The sequence below is a fragment of the Ischnura elegans genome, chromosome 12 (genome assembly GCF_921293095.1).
Source record: "Ischnura elegans chromosome 12, ioIscEleg1.1, whole genome shotgun sequence".
NCBI classification, from domain to species: domain Eukaryota; kingdom Metazoa; phylum Arthropoda; class Insecta; order Odonata; family Coenagrionidae; genus Ischnura; species Ischnura elegans.
In genome coordinates, this window is record NC_060257.1 from 35141968 (window position 1) to 35164578 (window position 22611).

A 22611-nucleotide genomic window follows, 5' to 3' on the forward strand; every position below is an offset into this window, starting at 1 on the left:
TAATCTCAAGAGTTTTCTGGAATAATCTCTTACGAATTTCTTAGTTATTTCTCACTACACAAAGTTCAAGGTTCAAATCTAAGCAGCGTGAATAGATAATAGATCTATTAGGTATACACCTTGAAATAGTGAAAAAGAAGTAATAGTGAAATAGGCAGAGGTAATTATTATCTCCTAAACTGACTTCATTCTTGTTAAAGGTGCAAACATTTTTGAAAGTGACTTCAACAACTAAACCTATTCAAAGTTTTGCAAGCAGTGGATGTTGTTGAAATATATCTTCAGGATATGGCACCACCCGCGAAAGAAAATAGTCCCAGACCAAATACAGTTTTATCGATGAGCTACAATTTTATTGATGCATATGAATTTGCCAGTCCTCTTGTATCTTTTTTCGCCATTAAAGGAAATAGAGAAACAAAACCTTTTTAGTAACTTCGTAAGGGCAATTTCTTGTATCTTGATGGTCCACCCTCGTATTCAGATACGTAAATTCCTGTGCCGTCTGGGTCTACTAGTGTGAGGGCAATTGATGGATTATAAAAAGTAAATGCACCCAAAACTTGAGTACCACCAGAAGATGAAATGTCACTTACAGTACAAACTCTTGCATTGCCAAATGCAATTCAAATATTGGTGTGCCAATGTCAAACGATGTGAATTGATGTAATGGAGCAGATATGGTCGGTATATTGCTGCCTTGAATAGCCATCTGTTGGTCCTCCTGCATTTCCATTCCCGCCCGCATTTGTGCACAAACTTCTGCAACTTTTGATCCAATGTCAGCATGTATCTACAAAAAAAATTGCAGGAAAAAAGTAATATCCATCAGATTAATCAAGATAGCAATTTTAAAAATGACTTCAAAAACAGTCATCTGAAAAAACAATCAAAACTAAGATAACTATTCATTCCCATATTAATATAATTTCTACGATAAAGAGACTAAAATTCATATCTATCGCAAAATAGGGCTCTCTAGGCTTACGGTCATCTAAGAGGAATGGCATCTAAATTGACTAAAAATCATCCTCTCTCAATGCACTCAGCATCAAAGCGCAGTCCATTCTCTCTAGCAATTATGTGTCTAAAATCTTCCACTAATCCTTCCACTTCATCAAAACATGCATCATCCATGCAAAGTTAGTGAAAAATAGCTCTACAATAAAAATATGTACTCAATAATTGGGGGGTAAAAATATTCGATTCAGTCATCAACTTTTTGGAAAAAAATTTTTTGACTAAGTTTAAACTGATACATTTAATATATGATTACGAATCTAAAATCATTAAGGTAAGAGCCTTAGTGACAAATGCATATTACGCTATTGTCTTCACACGTTTGTTAGTGAAATCTAAGGTGTAATTTTCTAGTAGGTATTTAGAATACATATGTAACATTTTCTGGGAATAGAAACGAGGTCAAATATATGGGTGTTAATAAGTAGAATATGAATTAGGTTTCATGGAAAAAATAAACAACTTTAATCTGAGTCCTTCTTTGAGATGTGTAAAAATGAAAGTTTTCTTGATAGAAAAATGGAATGTACCCAGAATATGGAACAACTGCACATATCCAGAAAAACTAGGCTATTTTTAGGCAGTGCAATTACATAACACAAAATTACTTTCAAAATGATTAACTAATGCATAAATATGATAAGGAATGATTTAAATTATGAAAGCAAAAAAAATTTAATCAACGACACCAGTTTGAAGTCAATTGAAATAATTTACTTTATTAATCAGGGGTGGTTTCTTAAAATATAAATTAGTTTAGCCTTTAGTTCTTTATTATTCAGTAAAAATTTCTAAAATGCTCAAAATTTTTTTTCATAGTGAGGTACTTCAGACAAAGATCTTGCGTAGTTGGATATAATTATTTATGAAGAACAAAATACTTAAAACACAGTGGTGGAGTTTGGTAAATCACTCGAGTGTGTTCTTTTGCAATGAAAGAATAAAAAACTGGCCTTTTTGAAGTGGCAAAAATTTGGCTGTCACTTACAGAAAAAAGTACTTAGTTTAGTACATAATTGTGGACAAAAATACCCCACATTGGAGCCACTTAGACAGTGGCATAGCCAGGAATTTTGTTCGGGGGGAAGCAAAACCAGGGGGGGAAATTTTTGAAAAACAGGGTACTAAGGAGAAGGTTTCAAACTAATTTTAACACTTTTCATAATAGAAAAAACTTCATTTTTCGAAGAAATCTTTTATGAATTCACGATTTTTCAATATTTGGTCCGGACCCCCCATACGTCCCCCTTGCTACGCCACTGCACATGAAGGGGGAAGGGGACTGGGATGGAGGGGATGGAGGGAGATGGTGTGTGTGATGGATATAGAAAAAGTGGCTCTTATATCCTCTTGTGGTAGATTTATCTGTGATTTGAGTGAAATTTTACCAAGAAAAGGTAACATTCTCCACTTTGAACAGGCTTTTCTTCCTGCATCTCTCTTTTTATCGTCCTTGAATCCAATGCTTTCCAATTCCACCAGTATAATGTATCAATAAGACTTTTAGTGTAGCCACTACTGATAGCTTTATGTTAGATTGTCCGTAGCACCTTCATTTTGTTTGCAGTGTCCATGGAAATGGTTTGAAATACATGCACATTGAATGGAAGGCTGTCAAAATCTGTGAAATATCATGTCATGATGCAAAAATCACTTGGTTTGAGTAATACCCTATCATAAATTGATCCTGAACTCCCTTAACTAGAGGAAATGATTCATAAATGAATTTGAAAGAAACTGAATCACCTTCACCTCTCCATTACAGTCATCAAGAGCGAGTTAACTTTTGTAATTTTGATCCGAAAATCTCCGCAATGGATAAGTTCCACTGACAATGAGTAATGCTGGAAGCAGTTACCGCTACCTACTGATTGCAATTTCCTGATTCTAACATATGAACCTTGGCAACTTTTAAATTGTCACAACTTAAAATAAATGGAGAGCTCTACTTTCCATATAACAATGCAAGAGTAGCATTTAACAAAGAAGTTTGTAACTAGTAAAGCCAGATTTAACTATTTCAGATGTGCCAACTCTCTGTCAGGTTTTCAAATAAAATATTATTTCAAAACTCCTGAAATAAGAGAAATATGTTATTAATGAGGTCATATTTCCAATTTTAATTTGCGGTTTATTACTCAAAACCTGGGAAAAAAATTCAAGTTAACTGATTGAAATTTTTCATCAGTAAAATTAATTGTCAGCCAAAGTCAGCAGATGTCAGCTCCCAATCAGTAAAAGACAAATGCAGGCTGGCTGATGTCTATAAAAGATGTCTATCCAAATGAGTTCAGGCTGTTGTCAGAAGCAGCTATTATTGAATGCCAGCCTGACTTACACTCAATTGAGAAATTTCTGTTCAGGGAATTGAGGCAGGAAGTTGGCTCATCAGTTAATATATGACAGCTATTTTTCTATCAGGAAAAAATCGTGCGAAAGTGCAATCTTTTTTAATATGATGATATGTTTAAAGAACAAAGCAGGGTTGCCACGAAAAACTACTATGCATAAAATTATGTTTTTCATTCATTCTAAGTGAAAAAAATCAGTTTTGAAAGACTGTAAGACTAAGGATAGCAGTTTTAGGAATTTGTATGATGATATAAGAGCTTAAGGAAGTGCAAACTATGCAATCTAGTAAAATTTCACAGAATTTAATGGTTCCAACCTAGGTTCTGGCTGTGCTAGTGTCACTTTCAAGGTTGAAACCTTGTATGTAAATGACAGCAGCTCAGTCAAAACCGATGTGAAAATCATTTAATTTCGATAAAATTCAACATACTGAAATATTTTCACTCCAATGGAATCTCAGAAATTTACAACAGACATCATCAAGAATAAAAATTATATCATAAATTTGAAAAAAAATTACTGGAAGTATAAAATAATCCCGAAATGACTGCATGAAAGTACAAGGTAAACAAGTAATTCCTAACAAACTACCCATGAACCCTGTATATTTTTCTGTGAGCATAAAAAATATTTTCAAGAAGATGCGTGACTCCAATACTTTGGCACCTCATCAAGCAGTTGGATTTCTTAAATCAAATCTTACTCACTTTTTATAACCCAAAAAAGTTAATGTACCTACTGTCAGCATAAGCAAACCATTTCTACAGCATTAATGAGCAGGAAAACTCACTTTTTATCAACTGATTTAACTCGTTTTAAATTCCATGACTGATATGAAATATTTCACCACTAAATTATCATAAAAATTTATTGAAGCGTTCTCAGATAATCAACAATTTTGGAAAAAACATCATTTTCAATATAATTTTTCGTCAATCCAGCAGAGGCAGCCAGTAAAGTGGAATCATGCAGTGTTTTAAACTGAAAGTAACCATGATTATTATAATCAATAAACCCTTAATTATAACAGTTCTGATTGGCATTTTTATTCAAATATTGAGATAATCACATACAATAAAAAATATGATAGGGTTATCTAACTGTGCAACCTGTTACAATATTTAAAAAGAACCTGTGGCATGCTCTGTTTAAAAGATTTTCAGCAAGTTAGTAAATCATTGGACAGGTTAAGAGAGTGGCAACCCTTGGTATTTGGCCCAAAGTACACCTTTCAGAGTGTCAAGAAGCCTTAGTGCAGAAGAGGAGCGATTCATGTGACAATGGTGCTTGTACGTGCTTCAAATCCAGTTGCAAAAATCAGCAAGGGTGATACAAGTGAAGAATGATTAGTTCTATTAAAAATGATACAATCTGATTTTCTACCTCAATTTTCGTCATCACTTTAGATACGTCCTCTGCCAACTAAAGAGAGCATAATATTAGAAAAAATTCTCATCACTGAATTCAGATAGTATTGCTACCTTTTAAAACAATGATAACATTTTATCTGTGGTGATGATAAAATTGCATTTCTTTCAAATTATGCATTCATCAAAATGGTAAGGTTAATAGAAATTCAAAGGAAAATCTTACATAACAATTGCCACTTTTATGGCATATATGTACTGTGATTTTGTACACTCAAAATTCACCATCCTTCAACACATAAAATGTGTCACAATTATGAGGCATCTAAATGAAAGTGGGAAATAATTTCTTTTCAGTAATGCACCTTTAACTCTGACGGAAAAAATCCAATAAGTACAAAAAACAATGGGCAAACTCTAGTTTACTTGATAAAAAGCATTATCATTCTAATTTTTAGCACCCAATTTTAAAAATGTCTAGGGGGATACTAATGGCATTCATAAGTGGTACGGCAAAATATTTTGAAGAAATTGCCACATACTTTGGTTATTCTGACACCCATAGTCATCTCCATATAATAGTCCAAGCTTGATGGAAATGGTGGGTCTTATATTCATGATAAGATGAGTCTATTTCAAATCAAAAGTCATCCATTAATATCAAAAAGAAGTTTTTAGGTAGGAAAATATGAATAAATGTAAGTTATTTTCATCAACGTCTATCCACGTAATTTGCCATGTATAAAAAATATTCCATACATGTCGAAATCATTTTAATTATCCATTATATCAGGATGGAGGAATAGTTTTCTCTCCATCAAAGGCAGGGATGGGTTGGTTTAGTTTGTTTATCTCTCAAAAAATGTTTTTCTGCCTTCCCAGGAGACATTATTGCAAAAAAAAATTGGGTGTAATGTTTTCTCATCAGCACTATACGTCCATGTTGCTTGCTGCAGTTTTGTGTTTTTTTTTGCCGACTTGGGTATAATGGGGTAGTTTCCTTCATCAAAGAAAATGAAAGGCATTGATTGCTATTCGTTACCCACCATTAATGTATTCATAATATATAATTATTTGGTTTTAGAAATACCAGTTTAGACGGATATTAATGGTCAATTTTAACCTCATCTGAAAAAGGCCAGATTGGCACCCATGTGATGCCACTCCACGTGACGTCATAGGGACCTAGATTATAAACGAGTAGTCAGGAGTTTCACATCGTCTGAGATTACCAATGCATGCATGAGGCACAGAGCTCAGGGAAACATCTCTTAATAACACACCACCATGTCCGGTATAGTCCACAAATTTCCACAGGGAAGAATGACGCCTCGGTAGCTTAACTGGCTAAAGCACTCGGCCGGAAATCGAGGGATCCGGGTTCGAATCCCGGTCAAGGCGAATGATTTTTTCTCTGTGGAATTTTCGCACGATTGTGCATTGCGGGTGACTCCCACATAAATTATCACCGTGGCTAGTCCCGGTATACTTAAATTCACCTATTAAAATTGCCTAAGGTCGGGAAAGTTTCCTTCATTTGATAGGATAATAATAATCCTTATTTAAGCCAAACGCTACCTGCTAGCTGGGTACTCTGCTACCCACTAGCAGCCTGCATCCCTAAGAACTGAACCAACCCATCCCTAAGCAAAAGGTTTTCAGTCTTCTAAAAATACTTTCAGCGCAAAAGGAATAAATTGCCCTCAATGTCACATTATCCAGCATCTGTGCACCTCATTCCTTAATAAAATACAATATGAATTATCAGATGATTACTCATTTTTCAGAATATCAAAGATTTTATATATCTTTATAAAGTTTATGGTTGTAAACTGTACTTACCAACTTATCTAACTGCTTGTACACCACACCAAAATAAGGTATGCCATTTGTACTGTGGAAGAGAATGCATTTGTATTTTTAGTTAGGGACTTTGTATATTTGAGGCATGGTAAACATACAAAATCTGTGACAAAATGATTAATTTATTCCCACAGAGTAATTCTTTGTTGAGAGAAAAAATATTTAGGGAGCATCCATTATACATATTGCCGTAATTTTTTTTTTGGAAGCGAATAAGGCTCAAATTGTTGAACCCACTGGTCCAAATTTAAGAAGTAAAATCAGAGTAATTATATACATTTTTACTCTTTCAATCCATGACATGAGTAAGTGTGTGGAATTTTAAAAAACAAGTTGAGTTTAGTCTAACAAATACACTTTTGATTGTAACCAAATCATGATTTCAATATTTAAGCATTATTTGTGAGGATTCACAGCAATAATAATAGGACATAATTGGCAATGATGATTTAATTAACTAGAATTGATCTGGAAAAATAAACTTCTAATGTAACTGAATAGATAAGAATTCATTTTATTGAGATATATCATGCGAAGGTAAATGGAATAAAATCATCAGTTTGCCTGCTAATTGGGGAAACAAGCACAATTTGTAATAAGTAAAAATGTTATCGTCTTTTCAACAGAAATAATCATGACATTAAAATAGACCATACTCCTTAATTCAGGTTGCATTTATCTGGTTAATTTGGTTATCCCAGTTATAGTTCAGGTTATTAGGAATATATTTTTAATAAAATTTTCATGTGAAGATAAAGCAGGACAACTGAATCATACAAAACTAGAACAGTAGGATTGTATTTACAACTTCAGCTAGCAAATGATCCAAAGAAAAGTCATACATACCTTTCAAACATTGAGGCATAATAATCAATTCCTTTTTGCAGGTCAACAAGCATATAAGTGATCAAATTGACTAAGCCTTCTAAAGGTGACACTGATGATTGGGTTCGGTTTCTAATCTCTTCATACCTGAAAAAAATATGATGACAAAAACCATCATGAATAATTCACAAAATCTAGGTCTTACATCACATATGGGCATATTCTACATGTATGGTGGATGAGTACCAAGAGATCTATAAGTTGACTTCCATTGCAAAAGCTACAGTATCTATCATCTAACTCTTCCTAAGTATTTTATCATCAAAATACATGCTCAATAGTCAACTGCACATAAACAGCCTTACTCTTCTAAAGTTTTATCGTAAAATATCTTAAAAAATTGATGTGCCCTGTATATCAATTTTGTACAATTGATGTACCCGCTCAAGTATATGAGAGACTCACACAAAAGCACTCAAAATTTACACATTTTGCACAATGATGCCAAAGACGATTTTTTTATTATCATTAGCTCTAAAAGGAGTATGTGACCTCATTAATCATGAATTTGTCCATCATGCATGAGGGAGAGAATAGTCAAAACAATAAATTACACTGAACTCACCATTCTACAGTTCCTTTCCTGAGTGATGCTATAACTTCTCCTCTTATTTCCTTGTTGAAAGGACAGACCTTCCAAAAGGCCTTCATGGAAGACATGAACCCCAAACACCTACAAGGATGCAAATAAATGAATTATCAAGGAAAGAATTGAAGTTTAACTTGATATTATTATAATTTTCCAATAAAAAGTGAAAATCTTTTTTCATATCCCATTATGTACGCATAATATATCTCTACAGCTCATTAGGGTTTAATAAATTGCACTGAAGTTTATTCCCCTTATAAGAAATAGTTCACAAGGAACAGGCGTGCAGCTAGGAATTAAGGCTAGGGGAGCAACTTATAAAGGGGAGGTATGGAATATGAGAGGTGCAGGTGCCCTCCCCCAGAAAATTTTTTATGTTAAACGGTTCAAAATGATGAGTTTTACGGCTTTCTGAAGGATATTTTTATTATTCCTTACACTATTCTATAAGTAATATTTATCCAATTAAGTAAAATGAATTAAATTTCTCTAAGTTATGGGGGGGGGGGTTTATCACCCAAAACCCCCCCTGCTGCGCCACTGACATTGAATATATTTTGGAACCATCTCCAAGTAAGACGTGGGGATGGTTCCAAACATGTTTGGGTTTCAACAAATTTGATGGTTTCAGTCATCGTTCATATACAATTTTAACAATATGAGCAGGATATGCTCACATTAAATTATAATTTGATCTTATCCCAAGCAAAACTCATCTCCCTGAGAAAAAATGAGCTTTGAATTTCACTTCTGAATATTCTTAAATCAACAGGAGCCAAGACAAATACCATCAAGTAGCACCTCTATTAATAAAAAGCCATCTTAAAGTCAGCCATATGAGGGTAGAATATCAGAATTTAGTCAGAGCAGCTACATCAGAAAGAGATGCTTTCTACTTTCCTAAAATTTGCCGGTGATCCTGCTTAGCTTATGGTTAAGGCTGGAAGGCAAATGCTAAAATAGTTTTTGCTAACTTATATTTGATGAATACGTTTAATACACCATTATCCCGGTGTGTAATCTATCATCATGACTTTACACATGAGTTTACCTGAGTAGTGCATCCAATCGGCACAGAGCAAGCCGATCTCTAGGGTTGAAGATTTGTCTGTGACGTCTAACTAGTTTCAGTCCAAAGTCAATAAAGGCATTAAAAGATTCGGCCAGGCATTCCTCCTGCTCATAGGAATAAAAAAATACATTTATATAAGACTCACATAACAAAATTACAGCTAGGATAGGAGTGAAGAAAATGAAGTAAAATTTACATGATATTATTTTGCTTGAGGGTAGAATGATTGAAAATAATTCATTGGTAAAATGATCAAAATCAATTTATTACTTTAAAAGCAAAACCAATAAAATTGAGCTCACCTCTTCCCTGGAGAGTGGTTCTGTGTTGCCCCACTTCATCTCCAGTTGCTGCAGGGCTTTGAGCGCCAATCGGAGGTCGATTGAATCCCGGTGCACCTCTGAATTGGCGGCCCCCCGTCGGCGGCCGGCCCCACGCCCTCGCCTCCTGCTCCCGCCTCCCGCTCCTCGCCGGCTGCCTCCTCTCCGAGGTCTCGGCTTCGGACTCCGCCTGGAGCGAAATAGGAGAACCATTCTATTACTTCAGCTACCTTATAGTACATTGGGGTAACGGAGAGAGCCATCACGACGAGAATCACGGAACATTAATACCTCAGGCTCTACCAACCGGAAAAATCCGCGGTGGCAGAACACACCATCCAATCCAAACATACGGTTAAGTTGGACCAAGATTCTGTTCCGTGAGGCAAAATTCTGGTAAAGCTTGACAAAGGAATCCATAGAGATCCGGCTTGCAAGAAACATTCTTATCCGCGACGCTGGGTACTCACTCTTCTATGCGTGGATACCGGCCCTTTAAGCCGTTTTACACGATGCACTTAATTGCGCAGGTTAGCACCGATAACATTTGTTGAATTTGCGAGAATGCGAGTTCGGAATTAGAGCAGAGGCTATTTTGCCGGCTGGAATACACGCAGTCTCACATGTGGGCTAGCAATTCACCGCTACACACGACGCAATTTTGATTGCGCCATCGTACACACGTCAGATTGCGCAATAAAGTGCCCCGTGTAAAACGGCCTTAAGGAGAATTCGGTTGGCTGACTCCCGGCCAAACATGTGACAACTGACACCCGATATTCAGTACATAAGCTGGGCTATTACATCTATCAGTCCTGATGATTGAACGCGACTCGGGTGCCGAAACGTCGGCCGAATGGAGAGAAATAACCCGGCTAGAAGCCCGAATAGCCTTTTTTTTACTATCTTACAGTACTGCAAAGCTCTGATTTGGGTGAAATATAGGGGTTGTAATTTTCATAAAATTCCAAAAATATGGTGATTCAATTTTACCTACTCTTTCAAATGACTCGTGCACCGTTTCGTGAACAGTTGAGTGGGATAAAGTTTTCGAAATAACGACAACCGTATTGATCAGTTTTACGTTCCATCCCCGAGTTTTCGAGTAATTCACGAACGAAAATCAAATGCATTAAACCCTTCCGTAAATAAGTTGATGACGTCACTACGAGCGGGTTACTGTTTCTCATGCACTCCTCGTCCATGTGTATGGACCTCTTATGGTTCGTTATTATTTTAGCCTGAATCACACGATCATTTTTTTCCGTCCTTCAGAATGATATCTTCAGCGATAGGTTTTCATGAACCAAAAGAAAGGACGCTGGACCCATCATTTTGTGAATCCCGCTGTCATTCCCACCGTCCTTTTTCCATCGCTTTTCGTCACTTAGCGTCACTTTCCGTATTTACAACTGCCATTCAATAAAAATCCAAGCGTGGCGTTACAACTGCTGTTAGAGGCCGTACGTTCTGATTGGCTAAAATTGGACGGTGAAAACTACGGTTTCAGCGACGGAAAAAGGGACGTGCCGAGTAATGGAAAAAAGCATGGGATATCCATCCCTCTAGCCTTCACGGAAAATGATCGCGTGAAACGGCCATTTTTTTCCGCCATCATTTGAGCGATCGCTAGAGCTGTCCCTCCGAAAGGATAGAAAAAAAATGATCGTGTGATTCAGGCTTGACACTGACGATTCGTAGTCGCAATGAAAGGTTTTTCTCCGACCGTGTAAATGAGCAGAATTTAGATGACGTCACTTACGAAAAAAAGGCGGAAACTTATGCATTTTCTTATTTTTAACTTACGACAGGAAGATTTGTTTCGTCGCAACTTATCTATCCCTTATTTACTTATCCCTTGTTTTTATAATTCGGAGAGGGCGGGTGGTGGTCCGAATCCCCCGGAAACTCCCCTCGCCGCCACTGCCACCTAACGAGAAACTTTCTGTCCACTCACCCCACTTGCTTTGACCTTTCCTTTCTAAGATTTTTGGAAACCAGTGTAGTTTCACCAGGAGCCCTATCCACTAAGACAATTTCTCGGAAAGTTCGTGGTTGGTTCTCCGAAAGACGTTATAATTTCGGAATGAAGTATCCACTAAGATATATCCAAACTTTCCGTCACGGAAATTTTTCGGAATGAGGAGAAATGACAGAGGGTCTGGAAAAAATGACTTCCCGTTTCTCGGAATTGGAAAATGATGTGCCAGCTGGTAACTTGTGGAATATATTTACCGCAAAAGTGGTGCTGCGGAAGTTGGAAAGAAGTCACAAGCAATTTGCAGTACTGACACGGTATTTGAACTGAAAATAATGGGAAATGGATGATTATGTACGGAGTCAGTAATTAAATAAAACTACAGGCGAATCCAGTTGAAAGAGTTAATGCCTTCAAACGCATATACGCTTTTCAAGAATGCAGTAAATTTAGCATGGCGGATATCATACATGCGCTTTCGAGTGACGGAAACGGAATGTTCGATTCCAAAATCTCGGAAACGAGGAGACGTAGTTACTGAATAGGGCTCCTGATCTTTACTTCCATTTACTCCATCCCACCTCCTGCCGCGACGCCGCTCGAGTCAATCCGAGCTTACACGATTGGGCCAGTCGCAAAGATATTTGAAAGGGATGATAGTTTCGTCCACTCACCTTCCGGAGGCCATTCCCGGAGGTCCGTGCTGCTGGTTGTGCGCGTGGAGCGTGGCCCCACTGCTGCCCCCTCTGTTGTGCGTCGGAGGCAGCTTCCTCGCTGGCCTCTCCTGCAGGAGGGAGGCGTGGGGTGGTGCGCGTCGGACGGGCGTGGAGGCGGGTGCCATGGAGAGGCGGCAGAGGGCGAGCCAGCGGCCCGCCGTCGCCTGCAACTCCGACACGTCGCCTTGGATCGCGTGCTGGTGCAGGATGGCTTGTGCCACCGGCGGCAACTCCCCACCCCACTCACACGGTGGTCCCTTCAGAAAAAATTGCCAAGGGACTCCATTAGAGGGTAACAAAATTTGTTTCCAGCCTAGGACTACTATTGGTACTTTAATACCCCTGGTCTCTACGAAGAAAATGTTCTGGGCGTGATTTAGACGTCATACGATAGGGCGAATCTTCACGGTTGGAGTATTCAACCGTGACACAGGTTACGCTTAAGGCTGGTCGTACTCTGAAAGCGTTTTCAAGCGGCTTCGCGCTCACGCGCACTCGAGAGGCAAGAAGCGGCAACAAGATGAGTAACTACAAGCGTAAGGGTCATCCATTGCAAGCGAGTAGACGTGCACTGCCAGTAGACGTGTGTATTCGTTACAGACAGACGTGAGTTAGGTTATGGTTGAAAAACAACGTCATCAGTAAATATGTATTTCGAGGAGTTATACCTGTTCCACAGTAAGTACTTACCTCATAAGTCATCGGATGGAAACTGGTAAGAAAAGGTCTTGGTGGGAGAACCCAATTTATGAGAAGAGGAGGACGAAGGGCGAGGACAACCATTTGTATATAGATATGGAAAATGAACCGCCAAAATTTTATGACTACTATCGGATGACACAAGGCACTTCCCGTAATATTTTTAATAGTACCTACAGAAAAAAGAAGGTCTAAGGTCAAGCGTATACGAGCGACAAATCCAACCCAAATAAGATGTGCATCGCGAGCCTGAGTACGCCTGAAGTTCCGCTCAAGTTGGCGCCTGCAGTAGACGCAGGTATCTCAGACTTTGGGTTGTGGTATTTGCCGCGCAAAACCGCTTGTTCACGCTTGTGTCGCGTGAGGGCGAATCCGTCAGAAAACGCTGGTCGTACACTGGGAGCGAATTCAGGCGGCTTCGCGCTCACGCTACTTAACGCAAACTACTTGCGCAGTAAATCCCATAACCCAGAGTCAGACACATCCGCGTCCAATGCAGGCGCAAACTTACCCGTAGCTTCAGGCGTACTCACGCTCCCGCTTCACATCCTGTTTGGGTCGGATCTGTTGCTAGTAGACACTTGACCTTAGACCTACTTTTCTCTATACAATTCATAATATAAAGGAAAGTGCCTTGCATCATCCGCTAGTAGTCACTTTGGTGGTTCATTTTCCAAATCCATATTCAAGTGGCTGTACTCGCCCATCGTCCTCCTCTTCTGATAAATTGGGTTCACCCAATAAGATCTTTTCTTACCAGCCATCATCCGATGTCTTACGAGGTAAGTACTATCAAGCAGGTATAATTCTTCGAAATCCACAATTACCGATGACGTTGTTTTTCAAGCATAACCAAACTCACGTATGTCTGTAACGAATACACAAGTCCACTGGCAGCGCAAGCTCGCTTACAATGGACGAGCCCTGCGCTTTTAGCTGCTCATCTTGTAGTCGCTTCTTGCCTCTCGAGGACGCGTGAGCGCGAAGACTCCTGAATACGCTTCCACTGTACGACCAGCCTTAAGCGCCGCCTGAAACCTTGCACTACGAAAATCAAGGAAGAAAAGCAGTACATTAGCGCGAGCCAATCGGAAGGAACCTGATAACTTTAGGCTCGAAACAGACCGCTATATTAGGAAGCACCATTCTCGGGATTGACATGCCCTGAGGACGGTGGCAGAGGCAGCAATCGAAACGTCGGCCTACAGGCAACTCACCTGGAGGAAAACCCGAGAAGATTACTCCAATGTTGCACTAGAAGCATGCACGCATGATATTGCACGGCAGAGGGAAGGTCGTGCTCACCCTGTGGATGCGCAGTTGATGCGAGAGCAGCAGGTGCGTGAGGGTGGCCTGTCGCCTTGACTGCGCCCAGTGGTCGTCCTCCTCCTCGGAGGTGCCGCGGTCTTCGCGCGTCGACAGCCACAGCCGCAGACGGATGCGGCCCTGCACAGAGGAGCGGCACGTCCGCGCCTCCAACTCGTACCACCGCTCCAGACCCGTCGACGGAATGTCCTGGAAAGTTCAAGATAAGAGATGAGTGAGACAGAGTACAGATAAACTAATGTTTACATCAAGAACGCCGGCAATCACACCTATATTTATAAAAGAGGATGTCTGGTTGACTGTCCGCTATGTGTTTCCCTACAGCCGCAAGGATTGCAAACCAAAGGTAGTACATAGATGCATCTCATACTTCCAACCCCGTTGTGTTACTTTCGGTTCCGCTTGAGGAGTCTTTCGCGTCGTTTTCTCATTACCATTTGTTACGTCACGTCATAAAACTTCTGTGGTTGGACATTCTACACATAGGCACACCTCATCACTCCATCAATGGGAAAACATAACTCAAAGGATTCAAGACTTAACTATCAATTCTCTTGATGCAAACCTTTTTGATGGGGTATGAGTTCACAAGACGTTTTTGGTCTGCACAAGTACGGATATACATAGCGGTCAATGTTGTGGAGCGGGGAATAAGCTGATTCCGTGCGCGCTATACAGAAATAGTTTTTTCTATTGTTTGCTGTTAAGTGGGCCTAAAAATCCTGCTATGTGACCATGAATTCCAAATATTATGTTTCCCACTTTCTTTCCCGAGCAACGCCGGGTGGCCTGCTAGTCAAAGATAAGGCTTCAGGACTACTTCCATTTCCTCAGTACCGATTAACAATAGCCGTGCTGACTTTACTACTGGAGATCTTCACCCTAGTGCTGTCCATTTTCAATACTTTTTTTGCTATTTCTTAACAACCAATCTTTGATGCGAGGAATAGGTGTTAATGTTTAATTAGTGGTTAGATTGAGGGGTTTACCACTTTGTTAAAAAATGTCAAACTACGATTTACCAAAAGACTGATGGCGTCATTTGCGCCTGCAGGAAAAATCGAAGGATTTAACGTGGCGTAATATTGCACCCTTGCACGTTAAGTTCTAATAGACACATCGATATTTCAGTATTCAGCCGTAGAAATAATGAATTAAAACTACCCGAACATGATCCAGCGCATTCTACGCTTGAAAAATACTGTCCTATAAATAATGCTTATGGATAGAGAGAAGTGATGACCCTTTTTATTATCTTGATCACATCTTAGAACTTTCGGAGGTGGAATTTGAGACCGCTATTAATGGCTGCGCATGCGCAAGGAATGACTTATAAGGCTTATTAAAATAACGTTTTCTTAAATTGATAAACGTAGTACAATAGAAGCCTAGCAAGACTTCATTAACTTGAACGACAGAAAAGAATTTCCATTGAATAAAGAAATTGAAAAGAAATGCGTACATTCAAATCCTATACTTACGTTCACATATTTGCAATTCGAACGAATTACTGATGACCTTAAATACTATGCGCTGAGTTTATAGAGTAAGGAAAACTTCTATTCTCAAGTGAATAATCTTTCCGTCGTTAAATTTATACGGCTCATTTCTTTTTATAACGTGTTCACGCGCCACCTACGAGTTTTTGGGACAAAAAGTTTCGTCAACTCAAAAATACGCCCTCGTCCTGCATATTTACCTTCTGTTTTCGCCCCAGCGCGGCTTCCTCCAGCTGACGCAATCCATTCTATGACATTCACGAGGGAAAGTCATCCTCGATAGAATTGATTAAAGGCGGATGAGGCTTCAGATTGTGGCAGAATTCACAATTTTACAGAATAATCAACCAAAAAATCGGGAGAGAAAAGTGGCAAGTTAAAACAACAACATAGGACACTGAATTCCAATAAGTTAAACAATAACAGGTAGTGCATGGTATAAATTTACAACTGATTTATTCTCTTGCTTCACGCATGTTTTTACGTCAAGTTGACCTAAGTATCTAATCGCTTATTATTTAGTTTCTCACATGGGTGTCGTAATTGGTGGAGCAATGACTACAATACATCATCAAAATTGTACAAATGACATTAAACAGAGGATTATTAAAATTCTCCAATTCACATGTTTCAACTACGTTTTCTTAAATTCATATACGTAGTGCTATAGAAGCCTAAAGCAACTTCATTCACTGGTACATGCATCAAAGAAAAATTTCCATGAAGCGAAGAAACTAAACAATCTGTACATTCAAAAATAGCAATTAGTTATAGCTCTAATTAGATAAATATCGGAGGAGATGACAAGAAATTTCATAAAATAACAAGAAAACGAAACTGATATTGATATATAGCCATTAAGGCATTCTTAAGAGGACGATACTTCTGCCTTAATCCTTTACGGTCCATTTTTTCAATTCAAATAGTCTGGTGCAAATTAATTTTTAGAAAAAAAAGGAATAATTGAATGGATTCAGTGGTGCCTTTAAAATGCTTTATTTTGTTGTTTAAAGTACACTTCCACTGACTGAAATATTATGCTATAGGTTCAATAAAAGATTTTATTATTTAAAAATGACCTATGTGTGACATCTCTTGAAACATAGTCCTCGTAGAATCCCCTTATACATATAACCTTGTAATATTGAGTTTCGCTTGACACTGGATCTGATGCTTGCACCATCCCTATCGAGCCAGCCTCGACGTTGGAAGGGTAGGTAGAAAAATAAAAATGAAAACATTATTATCATGAAACTTGAGAGTAGCGCTTTACGGTGCAGAAACGTGGACTATTAGGAAAAAAGACGAGAGAAGATTGGAGGTGTTTTAGATGTGGGTTTGTAGGAGAAGGTCCTCAGAGAAAAGTCTTACAAATGGGACGGATGACGTCATCATTGGCAGGTAGTGACGCTGCTGAGTTCGAACGAAATGGTCAAGATCGAAGTTAAAAAATCGAGTTTTGATCGCTCGATATTGACTTCCTCGATATTTAACCATTCAAACTCGATTTTTGATTTTAATCGAAATCTAATTTTTCATCACTAATACCGGCCATAATGGAAATCGGCATTTAAACCATACTCGAGCACAAACCAAACACTCCTCTCTACACATGGCAGCATTTGGATAAAGTACGGAGACTCGATTTACACGATTTCCTCGATCTTTGACTATTACAACTCAATTTTAGATTTTAATCGAAATCGAAGTTTTCCATGACTAATACAGTGGAAATCGGCATTCAAACCAAACACAAAAACAAACACAAATAAGTATTCCTCTCCACACATATCAGCGTTTGTACACAGTACGCAACTCGATCAACTCGCTAGACTCGATTTCTTCGGTCTTTAACTATTAAAACTCGATTTTCGATTTGAATCGAAATCGATTTTTCCATCCCTAGCATCTGACCACATTCGTTGATAAACGTATCGACGGCAAGGACATGGGGGTAAGGGTATTCTGATGCATTGGCATTATGCAGATTTAAGCGAAGGCAAGAAGGACAGACATGCGGGTCGGTCACCAGAGCTTAGCGACCTCTCCGAAGCGCGATCATACAAGGGCTCGTCGCAAAACACTTCAGAAAGGCGCGGGCAGCCTCAGTTTGAATAATTAACGACCTCCAAAGGACCTGGAGACCCTCAGATTAAGGGCCCTTGTCTTCAGCCCATGTGTCATTCATCCCCTCCATTAAGGAAATTAATTATAAAATCATCACCGCGCGCTTAAAGTTCGATTCAAGAGCTTTACAAAAGCAACTGCCAGGAGCACAATATTACGCGGCGCGCCATGAGGCTTGGGCAATTACGGTAGCAAAAAGGAAATTTGGTATCCAGAGAAATACCTACTGAGGTGGAAGAAAAAGAAAGAATTTTAATTGAAGATTAAAATAAACAATAATGTAATACGATTGAAAACACATAAAAACACATAAAAATTACCGTAGACTGGAGGAAACTTTTCCATTTTCAATTTTCAACATTTCTAACATTTGGTATTAATTACATACGTTTTCTGCGATAAAGACTAAGGTTCATTATGTCATCCTTATTTTTGATACGGCATTAATATCTATTCTGTAAGAGTATATGATCGTTGATAAATAATTCCGAGAACTTTTGAAACATAATTTCATTAAATTAATAAATGATGGAATGAACAGCTCATTAAAGAAACATCTTGAAAGATTCTTCCGAAAAATCGTCGTATAAAGGTAAGGATTAATTCCTTAGCCAGGTGCAGGAATAATGGTGAATAATAGCAGGGAATATAACTTAGGGTGACTTACACTTAGCAAAATTTATTAATATTCAGATAAATTTGTCATAAATGGTTGATTTCTCACCTCTTGCATGAAAGGCTATGATTCAAATTCTTTTGGAATACAAGAGGAAAAATTTTCCAAGGGTAGATGCCTTTACGAGCAACATCATTTTCGATAGACGTAAGAAAAAAGCCCTTTTGGCATACTATTCGCCGCATTCGAAGTCCTTTTGTGGCCAATGTGGTACGTAAATATTTAATAATAATTACTGGGAGCTTAACTTTATACATCATACTTACACTCACTTTGGGTGTTCAACTGTTCACCATATTAAAAAGTGAACTCTGGATGAAAAATCACTGATAAATATGATGATGATATCAAACTGATAATGATAAAGGTTAAACCTGGTTGTTAACCACTTCGTAAACTTCAGGCCCAGATAAATTTTATTAAGTTATTAATATAAGTTAACAAGAGAACTACATTTTTAATTGATATCGGAAAAACGATAAATTATTTCACCGGTATTCAGAAGTCTAGGTCGCTCAAGGTTCACAAAAACAGTTTTCAAGATCAGAGTTAGCTATAGCTTTCTTAATGAGGAAAGCCCTCATCTACGTATACATTTTCTTAAGTGAATGTTCTTGCTCCAGCATTGTCGTCGTCATCATCATCATCACACTTGCGAAAAAATCGTAAGATAGGTTTAAATCTCGTGAGTTGTGAAAAGGTACCTAAAGACCAAGTGCACGGAAAGATAAACGCACTCCATAAACTCAGGTTTTATGGATTTTTCTTTAAGCGAGCAAGCACGGGCGACGCTAAGTCTCTGCATAATCGCGGAAGACAAAGCACTCGTTATCCCCCGCAGTTTTGCCTTGATTTTGCAATAATTCACGAGTTCGGGGTTCATGATGCGCGTCCCACTCATAACTGTGTCACGGTGATAATCTGATTTTACGCAGTCCATGGCTGGGTATTGCATATCTTTGATGGTTCTCTGCTAAAGTGGAGCAATTGAAACGTAAACATTTCGGTAAAGATAGCTTGGCATTAATAGAAAAATAATGACAAGACGTGGATGTTTCAATTAAAAATTGAACGAAATTTAACTCTTCATAAATAAATAAATAGATCCTACTGAACACGATATCAGTCGAGATAGAGAATTTTTGAAATAATTTTTTATTTCCATTTTCCAGCAATAGTTTTCATTCAACTAAATACGACTGAGTACTGACAATGACGCTCATTTTATACTGATTAATGAGAAACATTTTAGATTGCAGTCAAACAAAACTCACAAAATGCTTCGCCTTCTACAACCTATCACCCTCTTTTCCTCCATTTCCTTTTAAAATAGATAGAAAAATCAGAAGCAGAAGCAAAAGCAGAAGGAAAAACATCAGCTTTTAATAAATTCAGGACAGAATTTAAGGCATAATGAGTTCATAAAAACGTTTTCATGACAATTCTCACCAATAGTATTCTTTCAATTCCATTTATTTTAAGTATTTATATCATTGAAAATCGAACCTTGAAAATTACACAGGTAAATGTCAAATCGGTTGGGTTAAATAAACGTGCGAAGAAAATTATTCAGCCGTTATTACTCCCATCATCAACACGAATTGTATATTAAAAATAAACACCAATCTTAGTTGCGATACCAAAAATTACCCTCAAGGATATTGACTATTATTGAAAACATTTTTCGTTCAGATACGTAATAAAAATAATAACTCACGAGTGAATATGTAATTTTTAACGCTTTCACGGTGAATATTATGAACGAAATCTTCTCGAGTGCGCCTCTGGGCAAGAAACTTGAATTCAGTCAATGTTACGGGTTCTGACTCGTCACCCTTTCTCAAGGCTACGAAAAAGAATTTTATTATTAATTACATTTTAATTAATCTTAGCATAAGTGTGCTCCTCAGCTTCTCGTAAAAGTGCGAAGAAATGAGTTGAATCCAGGCAATCAATCCAGGATGCAGTGGCGTAATAATGGGGAGGATAAGGGGATAGATCCCCCCCAAAGCCTTAGAGAAATAAAAAAATATTTTTAACTACTGACTAGTTTTGACATACAATAATTGCATCTACTTAAAGCTCAATTTTTAATGCCAAAAATGGTGTAAAAATGTATTTCCTAGCATGCCAATTTTCAAAAGTTTTACCAGATTTTGCCTTGGGGGAAGGAGTCGCCACCCCTGGACATCCCAGCCCCCAAGGCATATGCCTAGTTACGCCACTGCCAGGAGCGACAATATCATTTTGTACGCACTCCAGAAAAGTTAAAGTAGATTGTTTGTGTACCCTTAGTAGATCATTTTTATGAACAGTTGATCTACTACTAAGATTTTTATTCCTTATCATAAGGATGTTCCACAACATCTTGTCAGATTGTGGTGACATTATTTTTATCCAAGCTATCAATCCTGGAAGAATAATATCATTTTTTGAACGCACTCGAAAAAAGTCATAGTAGATTCTTTGCGTACCCTAAGAAGATATTTTTTTAACGAACTCTTCCCGTTCGAATGACCTCAATCCTTTCCATATTGTGAGAGCAGAAAAACAGTTTGAATAGCCCCATTTTGCGGGAGTAGTGAGACTGTTGAACTGTGGAATCAAGCGAGGATACGAGAGGTCTCATGCCCTATGCTTTGCAGAACACGTGGAATAACTCCCGAGATGAATTCTTATCCTTAACCTCAGGGCACAAGGAAAGATTGCACGGGGCAATGAGAGGTCCAATTTGAGTCCACGGATACGCGGAAATGCAAACACAGCAGAAATGGAGTGCCCTTCCAAAGTTAAGTTCAGACATACGAGATTTCCTGCGAAACGTGCAATATGGTATCCGCGCCAATGTAGTGCAACGCGGGTGTGACGCCGTCACTTTATATTATTATTTAAATCAAGCCCTGATATTAACGTAAATGTATCTGTCGACAGTGGAAGGGGTTTTTGACATCTAGGGTCTGTAAAGTTTAAAATTTGGGGCAGTATACTGATAACTTGGAAAATTTGTATTTTAAAAAAGTGAGAAGCAAAAATACTTTCGAAAAAATTAAAAGTCACAAAGATTCTTCAGTGCCATTATGGAACCCTGCAGCCAAGTGATAGATTCCAATTTCAATTTAAAGTTTATGAAAATTTCAAGTAAATTTACATATATGTATCTCGGAGGTATAGAACACTATGTTCGTTTTCATAATTTTTGAGGAGAGCAGTTTTAAGATTAAAAAAAATGTAACCAGTAATTACCAGAAGACTAGGTTAGTATACCAATAACATTGTGACATAAAATGTTGTAAACTTGTAACCTAACCTTCTATTAATTACTGGTTAGATTTAAAAAATCTTAAAGCTGCTCTCCTGAGAAATTAGGAAAACTCACATAGTGTCCTTTACCTCGGAGGTGCAGATTTGTGTAATAAATTGTGTATATCAATGACGTCAAGGCAAAATTAGCAGTGCCGGAACGCACTTTCCTTAACTTTTTTTGAAGTGAAATATTACTCTGTGTGTGTTTTTTATTACAAGTTATTATTTAAATTTTATAACAAAATTTTTTGTTTTGGTTACGAATGAGACATTTTGATGCACCAAAATTGAACGGCGTTCTAGCACTACGAAACCACTGGTGTATATGTATGCGTACAACCAGCTCACCCAAACCTAGACCTTTGGGAAAGAAAAAAAATGACTGCAGCTAACCACACTCGATCCACCTTTGCATTTTAAGTCCGGGAGGAAAAGGAATTTGGTAGAATTTTTCCTCTGAGTCACCTCATTTAAAGTCAGCCCCGTGCTCAAGGCGGGCGGCGGTAGCCGGGGAGGATATGCAACGTCATTTAATGAAGTTTGGGGTTTCAGCCGGTTCTTGCATGGTGAACGGTATATCCACTTATCCGTACGGCGGTTTGTCGTCGTATGAGAAGACTGAGGGAGGTTTAAAAGAGGACGAGAGACTGCTGGGAGCAAATAATGCAATCTCAGGATCCAGATATTCCGATTTCTGTTGAAAATATGAATCCCAATGAACACGAATTTAGAGATTGTCCTTTCTACAGGGTATTACGGGAGGCAACAATCGAACATACATCAACATGGTTTTTACTTCATCCTCTAGAGAGGAAGTAG

The 22611-nt window shown here is 38.2% G+C and overlaps 1 protein-coding gene across 1 annotated transcript in view; it reads right to left on the reverse strand.

Moving 5' to 3' along the window:
* The window catches only part of LOC124169353 (BAI1-associated protein 3-like), a 91546-nt gene that overhangs the window by 19081 nt on the left and 49854 nt on the right, over nt 1–22611 (reverse strand). The window contains exons 6-13 of the mRNA XM_046547943.1: nt 14167–14376; nt 12121–12419; nt 9451–9658; nt 9128–9252; nt 8053–8160; nt 7449–7574; nt 6582–6633; nt 597–793 (exon numbers count right to left, since the gene is read on the reverse strand). Of these exons, the coding sequence (XP_046403899.1) occupies nt 597–793; nt 6582–6633; nt 7449–7574; nt 8053–8160; nt 9128–9252; nt 9451–9658; nt 12121–12419; nt 14167–14376 (1325 nt within the window). The remainder of the gene's footprint in view (nt 1–596; nt 794–6581; nt 6634–7448; nt 7575–8052; nt 8161–9127; nt 9253–9450; nt 9659–12120; nt 12420–14166; nt 14377–22611) is intronic.